The sequence below is a fragment of the Nicrophorus vespilloides genome, unplaced genomic scaffold (assembly GCF_001412225.1).
Source record: "Nicrophorus vespilloides isolate i.1.1-1 unplaced genomic scaffold, Nicve_v1.0, whole genome shotgun sequence".
In the NCBI taxonomy this organism is placed as follows: Eukaryota; Metazoa; Arthropoda; class Insecta; order Coleoptera; family Silphidae; genus Nicrophorus; species Nicrophorus vespilloides.
In genome coordinates this window covers 402,586-417,393 of record NW_017100096.1, presented here as the reverse complement: position 1 = coordinate 417,393, position 14,808 = coordinate 402,586, and the positions used below count along the sequence as shown (strand labels likewise).

At 31.7% G+C, this 14,808-nt stretch overlaps 6 protein-coding genes across 10 annotated transcripts; 2 read left to right on the top strand and 4 right to left on the bottom strand.

Moving 5' to 3' along the window:
* Positions 1-1,594: 1,594 nt before the first annotated feature.
* Positions 1,595-3,540, bottom strand: LOC108567762 (inositol-tetrakisphosphate 1-kinase-like). The gene is made up of 4 exons (XM_017928410.1): positions 3,191-3,540; positions 2,670-2,768; positions 1,941-2,616; positions 1,595-1,878 (listed from the first exon to the last, which is right to left on the bottom strand). Exons 1-4 carry the CDS (start codon positions 3,524-3,526, stop codon positions 1,727-1,729), a joined length of 1,263 nt encoding a protein of 420 aa, XP_017783899.1. The 5' UTR covers positions 3,527-3,540; the 3' UTR covers positions 1,595-1,726.
* A 57-nt stretch (positions 3,541-3,597) lies between these two features.
* Positions 3,598-5,453, top strand: LOC108567761 (tRNA pseudouridine(38/39) synthase). Of its 2 annotated transcripts, none has more exons than XM_017928409.1 (9): positions 3,598-3,691; positions 3,740-3,864; positions 3,929-4,118; positions 4,183-4,395; positions 4,469-4,619; positions 4,681-4,828; positions 4,891-5,037; positions 5,097-5,227; positions 5,283-5,453. In XM_017928409.1, the coding sequence occupies exons 1-9, from the start codon at positions 3,617-3,619 to the stop codon at positions 5,360-5,362; spliced, it is 1,260 nt and encodes a 419-aa protein (XP_017783898.1). In that variant the 5' UTR covers positions 3,598-3,616; the 3' UTR covers positions 5,363-5,453. The 2 variants fall into 2 exon arrangements, with proteins under 2 accessions (XP_017783898.1, XP_017783896.1); XM_017928407.1 differs by having other exon boundaries at positions 3,917-4,118.
* An 87-nt stretch (positions 5,454-5,540) lies between these two features.
* On the bottom strand, positions 5,541-8,148 carry LOC108567789 (syntaxin-12). Of its 2 annotated transcripts, XM_017928460.1 has the most exons (5): positions 8,064-8,148; positions 6,608-7,041; positions 6,382-6,547; positions 6,084-6,324; positions 5,844-6,022 (listed from the first exon to the last, which is right to left on the bottom strand). In XM_017928460.1, the coding sequence occupies exons 2-5, from the start codon at positions 6,808-6,810 to the stop codon at positions 5,844-5,846; spliced, it is 789 nt and encodes a 262-aa protein (XP_017783949.1). In that variant the 5' UTR covers positions 6,811-7,041; positions 8,064-8,148. The 2 variants fall into 2 exon arrangements, with proteins under 2 accessions (XP_017783950.1, XP_017783949.1); XM_017928461.1 differs by lacking the exon at positions 8,064-8,148 and having other exon boundaries at positions 5,541-6,022; positions 6,608-6,810.
* Positions 7,444-9,190, top strand: LOC108567790 (upstream stimulatory factor 1). 3 transcript variants are annotated; one of them, XM_017928462.1, is made up of 4 exons: positions 7,444-7,734; positions 8,276-8,430; positions 8,484-8,713; positions 8,775-9,190. In XM_017928462.1, the coding sequence occupies exons 1-4, from the start codon at positions 7,700-7,702 to the stop codon at positions 9,117-9,119; spliced, it is 765 nt and encodes a 254-aa protein (XP_017783951.1). In that variant the 5' UTR covers positions 7,444-7,699; the 3' UTR covers positions 9,120-9,190. The 3 variants fall into 3 exon arrangements, with proteins under 3 accessions (XP_017783951.1, XP_017783953.1, XP_017783954.1); XM_017928464.1 differs by having other exon boundaries at positions 7,445-7,728; XM_017928465.1 differs by having other exon boundaries at positions 7,725-7,803.
* Positions 9,191-9,898: 708 nt separating this feature from the next.
* On the bottom strand, positions 9,899-12,138 carry LOC108567759 (cytochrome P450 CYP12A2-like). The gene is made up of 8 exons (XM_017928405.1): positions 12,003-12,138; positions 11,715-11,951; positions 11,380-11,617; positions 10,945-11,264; positions 10,645-10,884; positions 10,328-10,573; positions 10,072-10,277; positions 9,899-10,015 (listed from the first exon to the last, which is right to left on the bottom strand). Exons 1-8 carry the CDS (start codon positions 12,136-12,138, stop codon positions 9,899-9,901), a joined length of 1,740 nt encoding a protein of 579 aa, XP_017783894.1.
* Positions 12,139-12,954: 816 nt separating this feature from the next.
* On the bottom strand, positions 12,955-14,800 carry LOC108567758 (probable ATP-dependent RNA helicase DDX49). Its single transcript, XM_017928404.1, has 4 exons — positions 14,637-14,800; positions 14,185-14,571; positions 13,448-14,122; positions 12,955-13,394 (listed from the first exon to the last, which is right to left on the bottom strand). Exons 1-4 carry the CDS (start codon positions 14,701-14,703, stop codon positions 12,955-12,957), a joined length of 1,569 nt encoding a protein of 522 aa, XP_017783893.1. The 5' UTR covers positions 14,704-14,800.
* Positions 14,801-14,808: the final 8 nt, after the last annotated feature.

The following is a 14,808-nucleotide window of genomic DNA, read 5'->3' as shown; positions in this document are numbered from 1 at the left end:
TAATAAGCACATATGATTCTCCATTTATGATAAATAACAACAAATAAATATAATCAATCGGACAGTACGACAATTATTATGGTTTTAATTTCATTCATATTTGTCTGTAATCATTTATGAAAATATGCAAGATGAAAAGGAACATAAATAATAAATTAAATTAGATTGTAAGTGACTTGGTCTGCGAATATTTTGCAAGACAAGCAAATATTCTCAATAATTTTGACTTGATAAACGAGCCTAATATCAACTAAAATCAGCGAAATATTAAAAGCAAATGAAAGTAATACATTCTATACTATAAAATGAATATAAAAATTTTATTGAAAAAGTTGTATGAAAGATGAAACGGAATAAGTGTTTGTCAAGAAAACCGCTTTACGAAAGGTCACTTGTCCCAACGTGATAATCAATAAGGAAACTGCAATGATCGAAGAGGGTGGAAAGGATAATTTCATAATCATTATAATTGTGGATATTTAAATACCACCTTAAAGAATATATTACATTGTCTATATAATAAACTCGAACAGAAAGAGAAAGAAGCACGAACGTAAATACATCAGCACGCAGGAAAACCTGGGTGCAATAAAATTTACCTGTTTGCAATAAATAGTAATTATCGATGGAAATTATAATTAACACATTTCTGTTTGAAGTTTAAAGAATGCCAAGCAATTTTTAATGTTTCCTTCGTACGCAATACACAGTTAATGAAATCGAGAGAGATAAAAATCCGTTACATAACCGAAGCCAGAGCCACGACCAGATGAGGAGATGTAGTTTACTCTATGCGGGATTTAATGGAAGATGATTGATGGATTGAGCGGTCAACTTCTCCGATTTGGTGTCGTGCATTTATTATCGAGTTGTTTCCTTTTATGGCATCGTTGACATTTGATATCGCCAATTTACATAACTAATTAATTTTAATTTGATTAATTAAATAACAATAAATTTCATTCCAATTCAAGTATGTTTAATACATTCGAGTCAAGATCTATATTTGATAGCAATAAAACTTTGGGTTTGGGTTTTCAATTATTTATTTATAGAACAAATATAATATCATTAAATTGGTTAAATACGTAATATTCTTAAATCCATCATAAATGTAACACTCACAAATTCAAGACGTGAATTTAGCATTTAAAATATGTTGCTCTTACAACTAGTTGTATAAAGTAATCTAGCACCAGTTTTGCTAATAACAGTTTGTATAAAAAATAACAAAGCTAAATATTCATATTCATTGGCAGTTAATAATACACACTGTTCTTTTGCATGTTCATGTTTGCAAGTAAAATGTTGTCCCAAAACCCATGGAATTTCTGTCTCCATTAAATAATTTCACTTAAATTATGTATTTAGAGTATATTTTGTACCTATACTTTACACTAATATCTTTTTTTCTTTTACTAAACATAACTTACATCCAAACAAATCAATATATATATACATACATTATAATATTCACAAACAAAATATTTTCAATAAAATAGTTGAAAGAAATCTACATATTTAATTAATATAATTAACACTTAGATAATTGGATCATGATTATAAACTTTTACAATACAAACTAAACCTCTACATAAAATATAAAATAGAGAATGTGTAAAATCACTTTTAATTGAAAATTAATTATGTAACTGTGTAAAGTTGAAAACCAATATTGCCACACTTTGGTGAAGTGTAGCAGCAATGGGAAATGTATATAATATAATTAAATAATTGTCGTTTTCGTATCACGACTATCGTTGTTTGGAATTTTGTTGCTATCACAAGTAGTTATTTTATTTTTGTCTCCTACTGCGTTCACTTTATCGGAAATGCATTGAAAGAGTGATTCGAAAAAGTTCGGAAACCCATCGTAACCTGAAACGAAAATCATCAAATAAATATAAGATGTATATGATTAGTATATGAATTTATGTAACCTGGATACGCATTGACATCGATAATCCCGTAACGACCGCTATTATTCTCGATGACCACATCAACACCCAACAATTCCATGCCGTAAGCTTTCCTTAATGTCGTAGAGATTTTCTGGAATACCCAATCATCTGGAACCGGAACTTTGCTAACTTCCGCCTCCTCTAAAATGCTCAAGTTACTCTGAGCCCCAGCTTTCGACACAGCGCCGCTATCGAATAGGATCGAGCAACTATCGCTCGCATAGAAATTTTTTAGAGACGGTCTTTCCACGTAGTAGCTCTTCTCGCCGACAATAAAGATCTTGAAGAGCACCGCGTTATGGTTTATAAAGTTTTGAGCGACGCACGGAGCTTTGCAGTCCTCCAAACTGTTTTCGTTAAAGATGATGAGCATTTCGTGCGCCTTCTTCGATCCGTGTCCCAGCTGCGGTTTACATATGAACGGGTAGGAAATGTTGGCGGCTTTCAGCTTCTCCGCTATCAGATTGGTGTTGCGCTCGGTAATCTCGCAGAAATTTGGTGTGAAAACGCCATAATTATGAAGATCTGTCTTTTGAATGATAGTATATGATTGGTAACGGTTTAGTAATTGACGTAATTTGTCTATGGGATCTATGACTATCAACTTGTCATGAGCTGATATGTAACTTTCTACTGATTGGATTATTTTTGAGCACTGAAATTAACAAATTATATATATTTTATCGTAATACGACTTTCTTTACTCACATTTGAATCACCTTGATCGGCTAACGCTATAATATCTGTTAATTTGTGTAGAAATACTGTAATGGGACCTTGCATCTGCAAGGATCGATTTAAATCCAACTGAAACAAAAATAGTTAGTAAACTATTTAAACATATGAATACCTAAGAATCTAAAGACTTTGAAATTTCCAGAATTTACTCCCTTTTTGCAACAATATATTTTGAAAAGGAGACAAAAGTACTTCAATTTGATTCAAATTAAAAATATATTTGAATAAACAGTTACATCTAAAATTGAAGTTGGAAAAAGTGAAAATGTGTATAGGCAACCAAAGTTTCGCATCACCATAAATACATTATTTAAACAAATCTTGCAGATCTATGCTAATTTTTAATTGAAGAATGTGCTCGGTATACGATTATCATGAATATGTATTAGTAGGAACAATGTAACAATATAATTTAGCACGTAAATCATCATTATAAGAAGTTATGAGAATGGTGAAAGGATGTGTCAAAGATATCTGGATATTTATATTACCTTAAATAATTCAAATCCGTATTTGGCACTAATCCCCTTGAACTCCTCCCAATTAATCTTCTGCGATTTCTTCTCGGACATCCAATATGCAATTCGCTTGGTGGCTGACATGTCTGTATTCTTGTACGACCGTATGCAAATTGAAAAACTCCAACCAAATTCGTGTAATATACAGAGACATGCATTTGTATTTTCAAAGCGATTGTTGGACGTTGAGAACAAGGAAGAGATGTCGAATAAGAGGAAGTCAACTCTAACTGTAGAGGCTTTCCATATGAATGGAAAGTATAGATAATTGATTAGAATCCTTGCCAACAATGTAATATTGAAACACATGGGTTAGGTGTAAACATAACCATACAAAAAGCGTTCAGTTCTGTTCATGATCAGTTCATTCAAGTTTTCAAAAGGAGAGAACAGAAAGTAATGGCTAGCGTTAAAATTAAGAAGCAAAACAACAAAGATTTCAATTTGGAAGAGTTGAAACAACTGACTAATGATGTAGGTCATATTATGTCAGAGATATTCAATTTCATTTGTTTTTTTTAGCAATTAATTGAAAAAATCAAATCCCTCCAAGCACACAATGTACAGCTGAAGACACTTCTCATAAAATCATCCACTGAAACTAAAACATCTGTAAATAGATTAAAAAAGCCATTTGACTCTTCCAAGTAATTCTCATTAAATGAATACAATTTACACAAACTAATTATGTTATTTAAGGTATCTCTTTAGGCATGTTCTACTCAAGTTTTTCTATTTAGGATGGGACTACCAAGGCTTTGTCGTTCAGGAGGATACCACAAAAACAATAGAACATTACTTATTTGAATCTCTCACAAGAACATGTTTAATCAAGGATCGAGAAAGCTCCAACTATCATAGGTGTGGAAGAACTGATAAAGGTGTTAGCTCATTTGGTCAAGTAATTATGTTTTTGTGATAACATTGCAAACTTTTATAATTACAGTACTTGCATGGGATTTCAGGTAATTTCAATAGACTTGAGAAGCAAATTGTCAGCTGATAACCAACATGATATTGAAAATGAATTGGATTATTGCAAATTATTGAACCGTGTTTTGCCGGATAATATACAGTGTGTTGCTTGGTCTCCAGTAAAATCAGATGTGAGTGCACGCTTTGATTGTACAGGCAGGACATACAAGTACTTCTTTCCAAAGTCATGTTTAAATATAGAGGTAATATTATATTTCAACTCATAAAGTGGTCAATAGCCCATTGTATATTAATAGATGTGTATTGTTTATATAGAAAATGAGTAGAGCTGCAAATAATCTCCTGGGAACACATGATTTTCGTAATTTTTGTAAAATGGATGTTGGAAATGGTGTTGTTGAATATATTAGAAATATTCTATTCATTAACATTAGTTTATTTGATGAAAACGATACAGAAGACAATGGTAATTTCTAGATATAAACCATAATTCTTGTTAAAAATATCTTTTTTTTTTTTACATTCAGAGAGGACCATGTATGTCATAACTATAAGAGGAAAGGCGTTTTTATGGCACCAAATAAGATGCATTATGGCTGTATTATTTTTAATTGGTGAAGGAAAAGAAGAGGAAACTATAATTGATGAATTACTGGACGTTAATAAAAATTCAAGGTATAATTTAATAATTGATAATAAAAATATTGTGGTAAAATATTAATTATGACATATTTCAGAAAACCAGAGTATTTTATGGCAAGCGAAGTTCCTTTAAATCTCTTCCAATGTGATTATGATATAGAAAATAATTGGCGATATGATGAAAGTTCGTTAAGTATAGTGAAAGCTAAATTGAAAAGTATGTGGACTTTCCACAACATCAAGTAAGAATGTATGCAGAATATTTAATACAAAACGATACTTACTTTAAATCATATTCCAGAGGAACAATGATTCTCTCCATGCTCAATGAGTTAGATAGATCTTGCCCTACGGATTTGGAAATTCAAAATTATCTCCATCTTGAAAACAAGACAAAAAGATACATTCCCTTAATGGCACGTAAAAGATGCGGTAAGATTTTAAAATTAATATTCAGTAAACTAAAACTGACGATTTTCTGTTTCAGAGAGTTTGGAGGAGAAAATCAAGCATTACGTTAAAAGAAGTAGACTCGAGATTCACAATGAACCGGAATCAACCACTTGATCAATTTTAAATACATTTATAAACACGACTTTTATGCTTTATTTTAGCCTTGTATATATTATATCACAAAACAAAATACTTTTTTTACAATTGTGCCATAAAATAACATATTTGTTTGTAATGTAAATGTTGTTGTTTATATATAAAATTCAATGTAAATCATCAAAATCAATTATTTATTAACCTAATTTGTATTCACAACAGTACAATAGGAATTAATACAAAAATATAAGAAACATTGAATATTATAAGGCAATAATGGGTATAATTTTTAAGTACTCGATAAGCGGATCAGCACAAAAATAATATGCGCCGAAAAGCCATTTTGTGTCGACTCTTAAAATGAAGCGTATAATGTAATCAATAATTTCCGAAAAGTAAAATTGTATATATATAAAATTAACATAACGAATAATGATATTGTATACTGGCTACCTAATAAAATATAACAATATATGAATAATGTATAAATAGAAATCTTTTATCTTTTTAGCTGCGTCACAAGTACCCCAATTGTAATTGCTGCAATGATTAAAGCTATTATAACTAAATAACACAATCGACGTCGGAATTTCCTTTGATAGCTAGCTGCCTTTATGATTTCTGATGTCCCCTCTTCTACATTCCCTGTAGCATAATCAATACCATTCTCTATCCGATCTGGAACGAAAGCAAATAACAATCAATAACAATATTTTTAAACTTTGATCATAGTGCTTACCCATGACTTCTCCTTGCTCATTTACCATTGCACTTAATTCTCTCATAATTTGATTCACATCAATAACATCTGCCTCAATCTGCCTAATTCGTATCTCCTTGTCTTGCAACATATCTTGTTCAAAAGCCAACTCCCTCACCTTTAAAGCTTGCTGCTCGTATTCAGTATTATGTGATACTTCACTTTCAACTTGTTGACTTGCTATTGCCATTAAATGTGTTTTCATTTTATCAGCGACTTGCTACAAAAAATCAACACATTAAATAAACTTTAATAGAATGCATTAATTATTACTCACTTTTTGCAAATCACCATATCTAGCTATTGCATCTTTGAAATTTTCTGTTAGCTTCTCAACTTGCAATTTCTGTTGCTTCTGTCCTTTTCTTACAATCATATTAAGTTTATGTATGTTATTGTTAGTCACAGCGATTATCTCATTTGTACTTAATTGAGTTACATGTCTAGAATTACAAAGAAGTCATGAATATTATATATCTCGAGTATTAAATCTGAATACTTACATTTTTCCTCTTAATCCCTCATTGTCCCTGCTCGTTCCTAATGATTTAAAGGATGATTCCAGAGTTTTCCAGCTCTGGTTTATTGTGTATATATTAGTAACTATGTTATCACACAGGTTGTTGAATTCAGTTGAGATGTTTCCAGCAAATTCAACATCTGTAGTAGAGGCCATCGAGCCATAGCTTTGTGTTCTTTTACTCATTGTGTACAAGTACAAACTTGATTTAGAATATGAATCACGTACTTACAACTAGCAACACTATTTCTAAAGTGTTGTGGAAATGATTCATACAATAGTTTTCTAAAAACGCTAATAAATATTTGTTTATCACTTATTTGACTTATATGTTGTTGCCTCGGGGGAATCAGCTGCTACTATCAGCTGTTTTCGTTACTGTTTAGGTGCTGTCAGTTATGACGGTAAAAGTAGAAACTACAAATAATAATAATAATACGAGATCTAATTGCGGGAAATTTAAAATTAACATTTATCATTTCACTTTTATTCAGGATAAATAGTTTTTAACCACTCGGTATAATATATTTCTTTCTTAAATAAAGATAAATAAAAAAAAAATGGTATTTTTATTGTAAATATAAGTTTAGTGAATTGGGTTGCATTTAAAATGAAAATGTAATGTAATATTTGTACAAGGATCAAAAGATATGAGTCTTATACAAATATTAAATGTTGGAATGATTGAATCACATCTATTTGGTGGTATGATTCAAATTTGTCTAATATTGACCAATTTTACTTATTTTAATCGTTGAATAATTTAAAGAAATGTAATATAAAATTAAAAAATTTCTACTCTTTAATAGACAGCACAAAGTTTCTTCATTTTTGGGTTTCGAATCAAAGACCTTTTGTATCACATTTTCGTGATACAGGCAACCAAAGTCACACCAATTTTTAATTTCTTTTTGTAAAGTTGCAAGCCTGGTAATTATTCCGTAACGCAGCCGCAGCCAATGTCATTTGTCGAAGCACCGCCGTTGTCGCGTCACATGACCTGGTTTTGTTCCCGTGACCAAAATTGACGGAAAATTCAAAAATTTGCAAGATTTGTGGTGGATTCCACTGTCAAATGGACCTATTGGACCCGTTAGAATCAAAGTATGCGTAAGTTGGTCATTAGCGGCATCGCCACATTCATTGCCCCTGTCGTTATGTAACCACGAACGATTATTGGTACGAATTGCAAGGTCACTCGCAATGTTATGTGTGTTGATTGTAATTGTCGATTATTTTCATTGTTGATAATTTACTGCGTCTAACGCATATTGTAGCAGTAATATTACGTTACCACATAGTTGCATATGCGTTCATATTGAACATTGATAAGAACTATATAGTACAGCAAGGGACAAAGTCCTTTAGCTTTATCAGCATATTTTTATTTATTTATTGTTCATTCAAAAAAAAAAAATGTTACTTAAATAATTTCTTACTCTTTGCTCTCACTTGGAATTCCTTTTTCACTTATAACAATCATCTTCTAAGCTAAGACATTGCAAACTTTAACAAACACATCCAGTGAGGATTATAAATAGTTGTACATTTATATGGGTTTCCTTTACTATTTAGCTATAGGCAACTTAGTTAACAACTAATGTAATATATTTTTTTCTATTTTTATTAATTGATCTGTTTGTTTTTACAGTGAACCTAATGATGTAAAAATGATGAACCACACATTGACCATGGATGAACATAGTGTGGGCAGTGATGATGATCCAAGGGTGGATCATTTATCTCCTCAAACCTTATTGGAAACACCACAAGAAGATGTACAATACTCATTTAGAACAGCAGATGGTAAATATATTTTTATATATAATAAACTGTTACATTAAATCATGCAATTATAGGTACTGTAACTTATGGAGTATTAAAAGTTGAAGAAGAAGTTCCAACAATATCAGGATTGTCTTATACAAATGCAGGAGTACAGCAGGTCCTTGCAGGCAATGGTCAACTCTATGTAATAGGAAATCCAAATGAAGTTTTTGTTAGCAGTCAAACTAGTTCAGCTGGTAGAGTGATTGCCCCCCGTTCAGGTATCATGGATAACGTTAATAATGTTTCAAAAGTGAAAAAGGTTTGTTTCTAACACTTAAACATTATAATAGACTAAATGTATAATATTATAAATATTATAGATGGATGAAAGGAGAAGGGCAACGCACAATGAGGTTGAACGCAGGAGGCGAGACAAAATAAACAATTGGATTACAAAGCTGTCTAAAATAATACCAGAAAATACGTCGTCTGACATGGTGAAGGGCAACGGACATTACGATGGCCAATCGAAGGGCGGTATTTTAGCAAAGGCTTGTGATTACATTATCGATCTTCGAGAGAAGTTCGAGATATGCGCGAAAGAGAATAAGCGACTGAGTGAAAATGTAGAATCACTGAAATCCAAAAACGTGGAACTGGATAGAGAAAACAAAGCGCTGAGGGAAGTCTTGCGAGGAAACGGCATTGACGTCGAAATTTCATAGCGCTCAAATAACAATTTTTTGTTTTGTTAATTCGGGAATAACAATTTTGATTTATGTGCAAGTTATAAACATTTTCGTTTTACTTATATTAATTTAGGTATTAAATGTGAATACGATTTATATATAATATATATAAAATAATTCGCCAATTCTTTTTTGTTTACGTAGAACAGCATATAGTAAATATATATATTGTAAATGTATTGTGTAAATTATATATCGGCATATATGTATACTAGAAAGGCAACATAACTAAAACATATTCGAAGATATCTACATCTATGTTTGACCAATCATCTTTATTCATTAATTTTTCTTTCTTGTGTACACTATGTGTCTGTTTATTTGTTATATATATATATTAAGTTAAAATCCACCTTTATTGATTTATATTTTTTTAATTTGAAAGACATTTTATTAACTCAATTTGTTAATGATATTAAGTTAACCAAAATTTATGTAAATAAAAGCAAGTTATAATTTCATTTGAATTCTTTATACACACTCTTCATGATCATGTTTCTTATATTTTTTATGAAACAATACGAATTTGAATAAATAAGTTTCCACCAAAATATCTGTCTTTGTATATTTTATATTAAAGTTGATAAAATAAAAAAAAACAACCATCAATGTTTGTCTTGACTTTGGACTTTAGTTTGTTAATGGTCAAACAAGTAAGAAATAACAAAATAAATATGGAACATTTTATTTATAGATAGAAAATAATGAGATCAAAAACATTATCACACGGAACCAAACGAACAAACATATTTAAATTAACCATCTAAACGGTCTACTAATCGGAATTTTAATGGTCGAGTTGGGGCAGCTAATAACTGGTTATTGCTTTCAATGTCGCCATAATGGTACTCAATTCTAAATTTACGTAACATCTAAAACAAATATTTATATTAATAACAAGTAAATAATTACATAACAATGAAGTTACCTTAATAATCAAAAAGCAAATTTGAACTTCAGCTAAATTCTTTGCCAAGCATGCTTTGGGTCCTAAACCAAATGGAATGGTAGCCAAAGCTTCCATATCTTTATTAACTTCCATCCCTAACCATCTTTCAGGTTTAAATTTCAGAGCATCCTCAAAGTGTTCTTCTCTCAAACTTGACAAGTTTGTCGCGATCAGCATAAATGTACCTACATATGATCATATTTACTAAACACTATTAATCAACTTCTAAAATTACCTTTTGGAATTCTATATCCATGAACAGTTATATCTTTAGTTAAGATTCTACTCAAAACTGGCATTGGTGGCTTCAACCTCAAACTTTCATGCAAGCACGCCTTCAAATAAGGAAGATTATTCAAATCATCCCTTGTTAAATTTTCTGGCAATTTAGAAATTTCTTGATATAAGTTGTGCTGGACTCTGGGATTTCTCGCCAAATGATACATCATGAATGCAGCACTATGCGTTGTCATATTAACACCTGAAATATTCAAAGCAAAATAATATATAAACAATTTTTAGGAACAAAATTATGATATAAAAATGTTTCACCCAAAAGCATCATGTCCAAAAGTACGGTAAGAATGTCTTCAACAACCATAGAATCCTTTACTAGGAAGCAATCAATCAACGAAACGTCTTCCGGTTTAGTTTCAAGATTTTTCTCTTTGCGTTCGCGTAGTTTTTCCTGAGATTTCTTTAAGTAGCTACCCAAAATGTGGTCGATGGTATCGCAGTTCTGTACCAATCTTTTCCACGCCGGTGTTTCAAAGAATTTCCACATATGCAAACCTAAAATTGTTATAAGTTTGAATTGCAAAAACTCAAAACAACTGTTATGTTATTTAATACCAAATTCGCATTTTCTTATAGCATGCGTTGCCTCTGAAAGGGAATCTAATAATATGCTGGTTTCGGCAGTGGAACTTAATCCTTTGGTATCCAAAAATCCAAGGTTTTTGTTGAACATAATGCCACACAAGCATTCAAGACACCACTTATTTAATTCTTCTTTGTAACTTTTCGGCACCTCCAACTGGCGATTTCGAATCACCATAGTTCGGCCAACAAAATTATCGCAAGTCTTCGCTATTCTGTCGCATTGATAATTCAAAGACTGTTCAAGAGCGGGTTCAATACTCTTTCGCAGTGTTTCCCATTCTGGACCATGCCTATAAATGGAATATATAACTTAAATTGAAATTCAACATGATTCTCTTATAGAGGAGTAATATTATGTCTTTTCCTAGCATAAGTTAAAAGTAATGTCAAGCTTCATATACATACATGGAAAATGGACCAGCTTGTCGGTATAATCTGTACTGCAAACGGTATTTTTCGACACAATCCAAACTTGATCTAATTGGATACGGCCCTTCGTTTTGAAAAACAACGCTCGCGTGTTCTGGACGACTCAAAATAACGACATCTCCGCCAAATGGACCGTGGAGACGTACAACAGGTCCATATTCATTCAAAAGATAACGGAACAGCGCCAAATTGTTACCCCAGCTTATTTGACTACCTATAATTGAATTGAATGTAAAATAATTTGATGTACATTATTTGTTTCGTTGATATATGCGCTTCTAGTACTTAGAAATCTTTACCAAATATTTTACCAGCACTAAGAACATATTGCAGAGTACTTGTAGTAACTTGATTTCCAAAAATTGGAATGACGCTCCAGATTTTCGAAATGTAACGCAAAGCGGTAGGTCCGGGAACTTCGTCGAATGGTATTGGCTTGTGGAGGTCCTCTTCCTGCACTTTCAACGATACATCCGGTCTCTGATTAACGACCATTTCCGTTTTGGAAACGATGTTTGAAAACGGTAACTTCTCCTCCGGCTTTGAAACTAATGAAACACATTAATTATATTATAATTATATGGCAATTCAAAACTTACTGCTTGTAGTAGAGGGTTCAGAGGGTAACGCGAATGGGGACGCAGCCGTTTTATGGGCATCAGCAAAATTTCTGGCGAAAAATCCGGCAGCCGAATTAAATTTCGTAACATTCTTCTTGCAGATTAATCTCCACATAGTTGCAAAGAAACTTTACAGATCTGACAGTGAACAAAATACGTAACTGACGCACTCGAAATTTTTTATGCACTTGTTTCTGGAAAACTGCAAGCAACCATGGCACTCTGCAAAATTGTGGACTGTTTATCCAATTGGAAAGCACATAAGATTTTACCACCACTCATTTCAAATGTGACCAATAACAGTAACTGTTACATATTTTTGAATTTCAACGGACTACGATGAGAGTATAACATGACTAAAATATGTATGTTGTAATATATAATAGATATATTTCATTATAGAATTACAAATATTAGGTAAGTGCAATATTATATAATAATTATATAAAATATGAAACAAAATATATGTTGCCAACAAACATTTAATAAACGTATTGCCAACTTTAAATATGTATCCTTATTAAATGGTTGCAGAAGCTATGTTCGCCTCCTCCGATACGAAGGCAGGAATACGAATACAAAAGTGCATTGTGGGGTCGATAAGCACCAGTAGGTAGTAGAAATTAGCTAAAATCTCATACCAAAATAGAGTTTGAATATAAATTTGAAAAATTCCAGTCACCAATCAAAATTCCTTTCCTCGGATGAAAAAAGTGAACATGTCTGAGAAAACCTGGACGCAGGCATCTCTATCATATTTATGAAATATACGTAAATTTAATGTACATTCACTTTTGTACGGTAATTGATGTACGTAACTATTTATTATTTACACTATTAAGTACTGTAGAATTCAAGTATTATCGTTAGAACTAGTAAATTCTGAAACTATATGGGTTTAGTAATCAGTAATAATAAAAATCATATTTAATTATTTTTTAATTTTATTGTCTTTTTTACTAAGATTAAGCTTAAATCTAGGATCAACGGTTTTTTTACTTTTAATTTTAACTTTATCTATTTTAATATTAGATTTTTTATTGGCAAAATCTTTAAACCTAGGATCTTCTTCATTTGAAGTCTGCTTTTGATCGCCCTTCGTATTTTCGCCGTCCGCTTTTCCATCTTCGACATCGTTTTCCGTATCAATTTTCAGTTTTTTACTTTTGTTCTTCAGCCTCTTGGTTCGTTTCCTTTTCTTCTTTTCTTGTTCCACCTTATCCTCTTCTTCGTCTGGGTCAAGACCTTCTAAAATCCATTGCTTCCTTTGATTCACCCTCTTTTTCTCATAAAATTCCTTTTCATCCACCTTTATGCTGGCTTCACTTTTCGTTACGGCAACTTGCGTGTATATTTTACCTACTTCCGTATCTGTAGAAAAGAATAATTAAATAAGTCATTCAATCAATCAAATAAATACATACCATCAATTGTGTATTCTGTTAATTTCATATGAATAAACTCTTCAATAGCTTGCAACAGCAATATTTCGTGAGGGCTAACCAAAGTTATGGCTTTACCTCCTCTTCCTGCTCTTGCAGTTCTACCGACTCTGTGCACGTATTCTTTAGGTATCTTCGGTACAAAATGATTCACAACTAGTTGCACAGTTGGAATGTCTAATCCTCTGCTAGCTACATCAGTGGCTATCAACATCTTAATTGTATTTGATTTAAACTTTGCTAGTGAGGAAAGTCTTTGACTTTGAGGAATCATACCATGTAAAGCCACGTTTTCAAAACCCACTTCATTCAACATCATGGATATGACCTGACAACTTCTGCAACTGTCAGTAAATATCATAACATTTCCCTCTTCATTCTCTTCCCTATAAGCGCGAATCGTTTGTACTAAATATCCATCACGTACGTCTTTTGGACACAACACATAGTGTTGATCTAACTGTTCAACAGTTGCTATATCATTGGGCGCTTCATAAAGAAATACGTCATTTCCTGTGACTCCCTTCAATTTTTCCAATGTATCAGTAATAGTAGCCGAGAAGAACAAACTTTGCTTCTTTTTAGGCAATTGTTGAAATATTGTTTGAATATGTTCATCATAATTACCACCAAGTAATCTATCAGCTTCATCAAGTACTAAAATATTGAGAAGAACAAGAAATTATAATTAATATAAAACTTGTATTATAAATACATACCCAGAAATTGAATTTTTTTCAGTGAAAATGTGTTACAACTATCTAAATGGTCAGCTAATCTTCCAGGTGTTGCAACTACAATATGTGGTTTTTTGGCTAATTCTTGTCCTTGAGTAACCATATCCATTCCTCCAACAATAACACTGTGACGAAGATTCATGGGTTTACCAAAAACAGCAAATTGGTCTGCAATTTGAAATGCCAATTCTCTTGTGGGTGTTAGAATCAATGCAAATATTCCATAAGGATCTTCACACAATTTTTGTAAAATCGGCAATGCAAAAGCCAATGTTTTTCCACTTCCAGTTTTCGCAGCACCAATACAATCTTTACCTTGCATTATTTGGGGGATACAATTTTGTTGAATCAACGTTGGACTCTTCACACCTAAAATATATAAATAATTAATGTTTTTTTTTTTAAATTTTATTAATAATAATTCCTTGACTTACCTATTGAAGCACATTGTTTAATAAGCCAAGAGCTCAATTTCATTTTAGCAAAAGTAACATCAGACATTTTGTACGAATTTGTTTAAAATTATAAAAGTACAAAATTAAACTTGCTAACCTAACTTATGACCAGCCACTGTTGATAGTTAACAACTGAACCACGTGTTTCTAG

What these genes read in the sequence shown, in the direction of transcription:
- LOC108567758 (XM_017928404.1), bottom strand. Translation starts at nt 14,703, where the DNA reads ATGTCTGATGTTACTTTTGCTAAAATGAAATTGAGCTCTTGGCTTATT. An exon ending in TAAACAATGTGCTTCAATAG is followed by an intron (nt 14,572 to 14,636) that starts GTAAGTCAAGGA and finishes TATATATTTTAG; the next exon opens with GTGTGAAGAGTCCAACGTTG. An exon ending in AACAGAATACACAATTGATG is followed by an intron (nt 13,395 to 13,447) that starts GTATGTATTTAT and finishes TCTTTTCTACAG; the next exon opens with ATACGGAAGTAGGTAAAATA.
- LOC108567762 (XM_017928410.1), bottom strand. Translation starts at nt 3,526, where the DNA reads ATGTGTTTCAATATTACATTGTTGGCAAGGATTCTAATCAATTATCTA. An exon ending in CCGATCAAGGTGATTCAAAT is followed by an intron (nt 2,617 to 2,669) that starts GTGAGTAAAGAA and finishes TGTTAATTTCAG; the next exon opens with TGCTCAAAAATAATCCAATC. An exon ending in CGATGTCAATGCGTATCCAG is followed by an intron (nt 1,879 to 1,940) that starts GTTACATAAATT and finishes TTTTCGTTTCAG; the next exon opens with GTTACGATGGGTTTCCGAAC.
- LOC108567761 (XM_017928407.1), top strand. Translation starts at nt 3,617, where the DNA reads ATGGCTAGCGTTAAAATTAAGAAGCAAAACAACAAAGATTTCAATTTG. An exon ending in TGAAACAACTGACTAATGAT is followed by an intron (nt 3,692 to 3,739) that starts GTAGGTCATATT and finishes TGTTTTTTTTAG; the next exon opens with CAATTAATTGAAAAAATCAA. An exon ending in TGGACTTTCCACAACATCAA is followed by an intron (nt 5,038 to 5,096) that starts GTAAGAATGTAT and finishes ATCATATTCCAG; the next exon opens with AGGAACAATGATTCTCTCCA.
- LOC108567759 (XM_017928405.1), bottom strand. Translation starts at nt 12,138, where the DNA reads ATGTGGAGATTAATCTGCAAGAAGAATGTTACGAAATTTAATTCGGCT. An exon ending in TATAAGAAAATGCGAATTTG is followed by an intron (nt 10,885 to 10,944) that starts GTATTAAATAAC and finishes TAACAATTTTAG; the next exon opens with GTTTGCATATGTGGAAATTC. An exon ending in TTTGCTTTTTGATTATTAAG is followed by an intron (nt 10,016 to 10,071) that starts GTAACTTCATTG and finishes TATTTGTTTTAG; the next exon opens with ATGTTACGTAAATTTAGAAT.
- LOC108567790 (XM_017928462.1), top strand. Translation starts at nt 7,700, where the DNA reads ATGGACCTATTGGACCCGTTAGAATCAAAGTATGC. An exon ending in CCGTTAGAATCAAAGTATGC is followed by an intron (nt 7,735 to 8,275) that starts GTAAGTTGGTCA and finishes TTGTTTTTACAG; the next exon opens with TGAACCTAATGATGTAAAAA. An exon ending in CTCATTTAGAACAGCAGATG is followed by an intron (nt 8,431 to 8,483) that starts GTAAATATATTT and finishes ATGCAATTATAG; the next exon opens with GTACTGTAACTTATGGAGTA.
- LOC108567789 (XM_017928460.1), bottom strand. Translation starts at nt 6,810, where the DNA reads ATGAGTAAAAGAACACAAAGCTATGGCTCGATGGCCTCTACTACAGAT. An exon ending in GAGGGATTAAGAGGAAAAAT is followed by an intron (nt 6,548 to 6,607) that starts GTAAGTATTCAG and finishes TTGTAATTCTAG; the next exon opens with ACATGTAACTCAATTAAGTA. An exon ending in TGAGCAAGGAGAAGTCATGG is followed by an intron (nt 6,023 to 6,083) that starts GTAAGCACTATG and finishes CTTTCGTTCCAG; the next exon opens with ATCGGATAGAGAATGGTATT.